This window comes from Rhagoletis zephyria, unplaced genomic scaffold, assembly GCF_001687245.7.
Source record: "Rhagoletis zephyria isolate East Lansing unplaced genomic scaffold, Rhagoletis_zephyria_1.1 Rzeph_scaffold_14743, whole genome shotgun sequence".
Taxonomy (NCBI): Eukaryota; Metazoa; Arthropoda; class Insecta; order Diptera; family Tephritidae; genus Rhagoletis; species Rhagoletis zephyria.
Window position 1 is genome coordinate 6,158 of NW_016171811.1, and position 7,705 is coordinate 13,862.

The 7,705-nt window shown below is 39.7% G+C and overlaps 1 protein-coding gene across 1 annotated transcript; it reads left to right on the top strand.

The window, feature by feature from the left end:
* Nucleotides 1–945: 945 nt before the first annotated feature.
* Nucleotides 946–5,350, top strand: LOC108378715 (uncharacterized). The gene is made up of 2 exons (XM_017635019.1): nt 946–2,420; nt 5,244–5,350. The coding sequence occupies exons 1-2, from the start codon at nt 1,607–1,609 to the stop codon at nt 5,348–5,350; spliced, it is 921 nt and encodes a 306-aa protein (XP_017490508.1). The 5' UTR covers nt 946–1,606.
* The last annotated feature ends 2,355 nt before the right edge of the window (nt 5,351–7,705 follow it).

Sequence of the window (7,705 nt, forward strand, 5' to 3'; positions counted from 1 at the left end):
ACGCTAAGAGGAGGGCGATGAGAAGGCAACATTTTTTGTAGAAACAAAATCACCATTATATTAACAAATGTTTCTCACAATCTGAAACTTCTAAATCAGATTTTTTAGAATTTTTTTGAGTATGAGAAACTGAGCAAAAAGAAATTTTCTAAAATCAACGGTAAGTCCTATATACTTAAAATTTGAAATACTAAAATTTAATGGGCTAAAAAATTGCATACTCAGAATGTTTCTTAGAAATCTAATTAAAAAGCTCAAACTTGGATGAAACTTTGTCGAATTTTTCTAATTTTTGTACAATGTTTGACGTAATGGTTCTTCATAAAAAAAGATAATAAACATTAAATAATCGAAATGGAAATATCAAAAGAATTCTAAAATGTCTCTTCCCCAACTCTCTTTCCGTAATTTCGAAGAACTTACGAAAAAGTTATTTTTTTTTAAATTTTTCTTTTGTTGGTTTTTTAAACAAAGTGATCAGACAAACTATTTCAATATTTGCAGTATGCCCAATAATTACTTTCATACCAATACACATTTTAGTTTTCCAATCGATATCTAATGGTCAGACAATTTTCCCTATGCCCCCACTTGAATTCCAAAGCATCCGAAACAAATCACTTCACAATTCTCGCTAAATTACACTTTACAAGATTCCACATCCTTTTCATTCAGTGAGTTTCAATTAAGAAAAGTACTTTCTATTGGCTTATTTAACAGATTGCAACAACTTTTACACGCACACTTAACACACACTCCACCAACACTCTCACTCAACCGGTCTCCCTCTATGTTTCATTTTTTTTTTTTTTTTTTTGCTGTCGAACATGAAGTTCAACGTTTGTCCTTTCGTGGCAATAAAATCTAGATAAAAAACGAAAACTATATTATCCCCATTTTTAATCTCCTTTTTCACTCATTTCTTTTGCTTTCTTTTTCGTTACAGCCAAGGTTTAGTTACTGCAATTGACTTCAATCACATGTGACAACAGCAGGAGAAGATAAGAGCAGAGCCGAGTAGAGAGAAAAAAGGTCACAATCAAAGCAAAAGGATAGCGAGTTGAGGGATATTCAACAAAAAATGTGTCGGCACATCAGATTGTGCTGAAAAATAAATTCCTGCACACATAGTGATAATCGTATAAAAGATTGCAGAGAGACAGAACAATTTTACACGCTCAAGGCTCGTAGCTGTATGTGTGTGTGTGTGCGAGCGCGTACTTATGTCCTTGTATGATTGTATGGCATAAAATTTAAAACAGCAGGAGAGTGCAAGAGCGGAGAAGCGAAGGGAAAGGCAGAAGGAGTGGAAGAAGAGAGGACGAGAGGACGTAGGTGCCGTCGATTCGGGTGAAAACGGTTTCAAACTCAACTTAAGTACACATTTTAAGTCGTACTGCAGTGGCAGCCACACACACACGGCGCAGCGCAATGAATGCTAACTAATCCGCTGCTAAGCGATAAAAACTAACTAAAGTAACTGTGAAAAGAAACTACAGCAACAAAAATTACTTGTGCAAAGTTTATAGCAAAACAAAAAAAAAAAAACGAACTAATAGCAGCTAAGCATAGTCGGAAAAAAAGTGCAAAACAAAAAGTAAATAAAATGCCTGCCATAACAAGTGAAATATCAACGCCCGCGCCAACCCGCAGCCTACGGCCCATCAGGTCGGCAGTGCTTAAAGCTGCAACAGCAGCCGCCACAATACTCACATCCGCAGCAACAGCAACAGCAGCAGCAGCAGCAGCGTCAGCAACATCATACTCAACAACTACAACAACAGCAACTAAGGAAACAGTGCCATCCAGCATCAGTGGCAACGGTATCGGCAGCATCAGCTACTACAACCACAATAGCATATCAACTCAACAGCCGGATACATTGGAACGACGATTGCAACCAGATGTCGATACGGATACCGGAGGTGGAAGTAGAGTAGGCGTAAATGTTGTTGATCCCAATGACACACTGCCCAACCGCCTCGCCAATATGTTGCTATCCAATTTTCTGCCTGCCATCGATGCTGTCACAAATATAAACCGAACCGGTAGCAGTAGCTCAAGCAGCAGTAGCAGTGGTGGAGTCGGAGTTGGAGGCAGCAGTAATGCTGCTGCGCCTGTCACATATCCAACCTTCCGGCCGCCAAGCATAGAAAATCTTGTCGCCAGCTCAGCTGAGGATTTGAACAATTTTCGTGATGTGTCCTTCGATATATTTGACGACGATGACGATTTGTTTGGCTCACCATTGGCGTTTGACGCTAGCGAGAATGGCTTATGGAATGGACGTTTTGTGCCGCCGCCACCGCGGCCACCCTTCTTTCCCGATGAACCGGTGCTGAGTGATGGACTGACAACGTGTGATTTGTGCTCATGGGCTATGCCTACGAAGAGTACATTTATATTCGAGGGCACAATAGGTGAGTAAAGTGGGCGTGAAAGCGTGGGGTGAGTGCTGAGTGGTTTAGTGTAAAAGTATACTGCCATTAAGTGAAATTGGTTGTATGGATTTGTGTGGAATGTGGGGTGAAGTGGAGTGCGAGTGCGAGTGCGACTGACTGATGTAAGGTGCTTGGACACCAGATGGGCGAACGTCTGTGGGTGTACTATGTGATTGAAGTGGTTAAGGATGAAGTTTGCGAGTGTTTGTGCTTGTGGTTGTGTGTATGTGCTTGGCAATCATTGTCTATGCAAATGTTTTAAGGTATGCATGGAAAAAAGGATTCGTTGCTGTCAGCGCATTTAGGATGCGGAGACAGCTAGAGGCTTTAGGTGCTTTTCCGGAACTGTGCATTGAATATATTCATGATATGTGTGTCCGTAACTAATACCTCGCATAGTGATATGAAAATTTACATACATTAGGGTGGAACACACCTAAAAAAATTGCACTTTTTCGCAGATTGGATGGAAAAATGGTTCGTTTTAGGATTCGCGGAATATAGTTTTTAAGCAGTTCAGCATCATTCAAGAGCTAAATGTAGACTAGCTTCGACTGGCTCTTCCATAACATCTCACATAGACCGTAAATTGATCCTTAGTGTTCTCAAGAAAGTGGAGGTCAGTTTGTTTTCTAATCTAGTGTGTGAGAAGAAGAAAACATAGCCAAGATTGCTAAGTAGTAGACGTTCTAGCGTGCCTTTGGAGTTACATTTGTCACATATCATGCATTCTTCAGTCTGTGTCAGTCCTAGCTTTAAGGTATTCCGTACCTTGGCAATCCAGCCTTGGAAATGTTGGAATATATTTGGTGATTGCAGGCTGTTAACGCTTTCGGCTTCAAAGTCATTGCTGCGTTTAATTCAGAATTAAATAATGGTGATACCGTATGGAAGATTGCTGTGTTACCCAGTGTTAGTTTTCTCCGGCTTTTCACTAGCATATCCCGCACATTCCTTTGTGCGCTATTTATAGCGAATCAACTATTAACGCGGAGTTCGCGAATTCTGTTCATAGGTTAACGCAAGGAATGTTTGTCATTGTAGCCATTGCTGATCTAATTTCGGACTGTCTGAAGCCAGATTCTCCGTAAAATCAGCTGCTTTAATTGCAGCATAGATCCCATAGATCATATAAAATGTTTTAGTAGTCCAAAAGCTGCAGACAAATTTCAGAAGCTTCCAATTCCTCACTCCTTCCAGACCCGCCCTTAAAGAATTGATAGATGTGGTGATTGTATCGTAGTTCCTCCTCCAACCCATCTTGCTCTACATATTGTGACGTAGGGCCCTTATACAAGGCTTATCCGACAAGTGACATAGTCTTATTTACCGGTTGGTGGACGAAAATTACTTTGACCAAGGTACCGTTGTGTTTACTTTCAGTATCAGGAGCGATTTCTTCATTTATTTGCAACAAGGTCTGTAGCCTTACAGATTGAGAATGTTAACTACTTATACATAGCTACGGAAGGATTTGCACACCTTTGAACCTATTAAATTATGCTTTTTTTTGGACGGACGGCCACTATACCAACACCTAGAGCAGTTCTGATGTAAATAATGACTGCTGTGTAGATCCAATGCTTGAGTGAAGGGTATTTATACATACGTCACACACATTTGCAAGCGTTTTGCTGCAAGCGCTCTAGCATTGCGAACTCTTTTCTACATTCAGCCTTCATGCCAATTTACTTTCCACAACAACTCCTAGATTTGTATAAATAGTTTAGAAGTTAGAGTGCTATTACTGAGCTATAGTGGAAAACGAGATTATCTTGTATTCCCTTATTATTTCCCTCAAATAGTAGTACCTAGGCCCTCTCATCTGGATTTATTAGATCCGCACCTCTCTGCTCCAGTTCTTTCTCTCTTATCCAGTCTTTCAATTTTCGCTTGAAAATTTCACTCATCGAGGCTAGACATCCACCAGAAATGGTAATGGCCAGATCATCAGCATACGATTCTAGAAGCGCTACCTCTTATCCTGAGTAATGTCTTGTTGATTATAAGCACCCACGTCATTGGGTATAAGAAGCATACCACCCTACACTCAGAAAAAATACCAAAAAAACTTGATACTTAAATCATGGCCTTGTCAAGGATTTCGGTAACAAAAGTTCAATTAAAAAATTTTTACATCGAACTAGAAATTCTAATTTTAAGATTTTTTCTTGGCAACAAATTCTGCTTTCATGTTTATTGATATTTTTGAAAGGCTTAGGACGGAATATCTTTTAAAATTTTAGGAACAAAAAGTTAAAAACTTTATCCGGTCGGGTTTGCTTTTACATAGAACAGAATTTTTCTCTGCGTGTAGCGAGTGCCTTAGGGTACGTTCACGCAGTAAGCGGGCCCGAGCCGAACAAAGCCATTCCGAGCTAAGTGAAGCTTTCAAATCGCTGTAGCTATATGAAAGTGTTCATACAGCAAGCTGTTTTCATAAGCGTTTTGGAGCTGAAAGCAAAGCAGTTTTTGATTTTGAGTTATTTTATTAAGCTTCTCTTGGCGAAAAAGAAACAATTTTTTTTCTGTAAATTACTTCCCTTGGAGCATGTGGCACTCTAATGTGCATACTAGATGTGTGTTTGAGGTGTGTATGTGTAAGCATAACTCCACCTCTGCTGCAAGTATGTACCTATCTACTCCACTGAATGGCCTTTTAATTTTTCTGCCGTGAATTTCCGTGAATGACTAGTAGTAGTAAAGGATTTTGTTATCTCCTTTTTCCGCCGGATATGGTATGCCATAACTAATTTCCGTTTATGTTTTTTTTTTTTTTTGCTTTTCTCTTTCCACACACAGAAAAAGCTTCCGAATTGGGTTGGCCCTTAACACTGATTATCGTTTCGGTGATTTCGGCGTTGCTGGGCGCAATCATCATGGTGACGGTTGTACGCTGCCGAAGGTAAGTGAGAAATTTCGAAAATATTTTATATCTACATGTGTATATATATATGTATATTCCCTATACATAAATATGTATGTAAAAAGGAACTTGAATAAGCTTAAATACTTTACCATAAATATTCTTAACCGAATTGTGGTATTCGTTTAGGGGTTACTTAGTTATATGTAAATATATAATAATGAAACTAATTAAGAAGGCTTAGCTACATTGTGATTGCAATAATAGCTTAGGTATTAACCCAATTGTGGCAATCTTGTCATGGGTGGATACACAAAAATAACTTGATACGAGCTCCACAAACAAAATAACTATCTACTATCCGTTCATATTTGTCCTTAAGCAACTTAACGCTTTTAATGAGTCTAAACATGTCTGTCGCCTTGACGTTATTTAACCGCTAGGCAAATGCTGGAATACTAATATACAAATATGTAAGTATGTATGTATTATACACACATTGGGCGCCCTGCGTTTATGAGGGTTAGTAAAATTTTCATTACAGCATGGGAGATGTCCCTTGCTGAGCCTGTTTAGGAGGATTAGTAATTTCATCAGGTCTTAGTAACAGCTGACACAAACCAAACATTCTAGTACAACTTACTCGTTTCGGGCACTACTTTCTGCCGTCGCTATTTTTGCTCAGTTAATTGTGAAATAATGAATTAAATACTTATGACCGAAAGAGTTATAACTTATATGGTATTTTGCATTAGCTTTCCTGTCAACAAAACTAGTGCTAGGACTAACTTTTATTAAACATAACTCTAAACCGTACATAGGCCGGTATTGAAGCATCGAGGTCTGAAATGACCTAAGTGTGGTGGGATTTAGATAGATCTCCTAACCCTAGTGAACGCTTAGTTTAAGTACCTATGAAGCAGCTATCTAACTATTCAAAGCTCTGGCGCATATAAGAAATTAATTCGAACTTCATATACTGCTAATCATTGTAAATTTGTATGTCCTATGTCCTTTCTGTTATCCGCAGAGACCTTCTTCTCTGTTATACTTCTGCATTTTAACTGCAATACAAATTATTACCTAACCATAGACTTCTAATTAACCTTCTTCTTACTTACTTATTTATTTCATAAACATTCCTCAAAGTTTATAATTCTTACAGACTGGTTAGGTCAAACGGCCAGCTCTGCTTAAAGAGTTCCCACGGAGGCCGCAAAGGCACATTGTGATGCGAAGAAAAGAATTTGCCCAAACCTGTCCCTACATAACTTTAGATTAGACTTAAATGCCTGCTAAACTTAGAGGAAGCCAGCACACTAAGGCCCAGTCAAGGGCCCATTGTGATGCCACATGGATCCAAAATCCCTACTCCTTAAACCAATTTGTGGAGTGTATGAACCTTAGCCACTGCCATAATCCTATACCAGAGAATTTCTGTCTATTCCTGCATAGTGCAGGCTAATAACAGGGTAATTGCCTGATTGATTCAGGCTCTTCTTCCCCGTTGCAGCTTTTGCAGTAGTGATTGTGGCTGACCCCGAGGCATTCTGCATGCCTTCCTATCAGGATATGTGCTGTGAGGAGGCCAATGGCCCGTGAAATGACGCCTCTATTGATTTTGAGAATTGCTCTCAATCTCCGAATATTCCATTTCGGCCACGTAAGGTACGTTGTATTGCAGGTTTCAGCTGGTAGCCGCTCCACCAAGGAAAGGTTCCCTTAGTAAGAGCTTGCATGAAGCGAGAAGGATATCAGTTCCATTCCAGGCGGGTGAAAGTGGAATGAAAGTGCCCCCTCTTGCAAGCTCGAAAAGATATGTCTTTAATCCAACCTGATTTTTCGGGCTAAGCTCAATGGACCCATTAAAATAATTTTCCATAATTTGTCAAAGTTCTCGAAATTTTGTGGCACATTCGCATAAAAAGTACTGGGTGGAATCTATATCTTCCACATATCTACGGCTTCTACATATCTATGCCAGACTATTTTGGAGCTCTAGAAAACTCTGTGTTCTTCGCTTATCGGAGCGGCGGACAGATTGCACGCGATACAGTGCATGCACAGATTTGTTCACCTGCTGTTAGTAGCTGCTCCAGCAATCCCCTTAACTCTTGAAAACAGGAATCTCAAGGAAATCTATTTACTTTAAATTGTTTCGCCTTATTCTTTCATAGATCCTTTCCTCGCGCGCAGGTCTGCTTTCTCCATACCCCTATGTCCAGAGATCCAGCAGAGACTGACTTTATGCTGTCGGTATATCTAGTTAGGTGCTACCGACCCAAAGGTATTGACGGCAGCAGCTTGACTATTCACAATAAAGGCGAGGTTTGATGGAGTTAGGTCGCCCATGCAATTGCATATATCTCAACTTGGAATACGCTGCGGTAATCTGGAA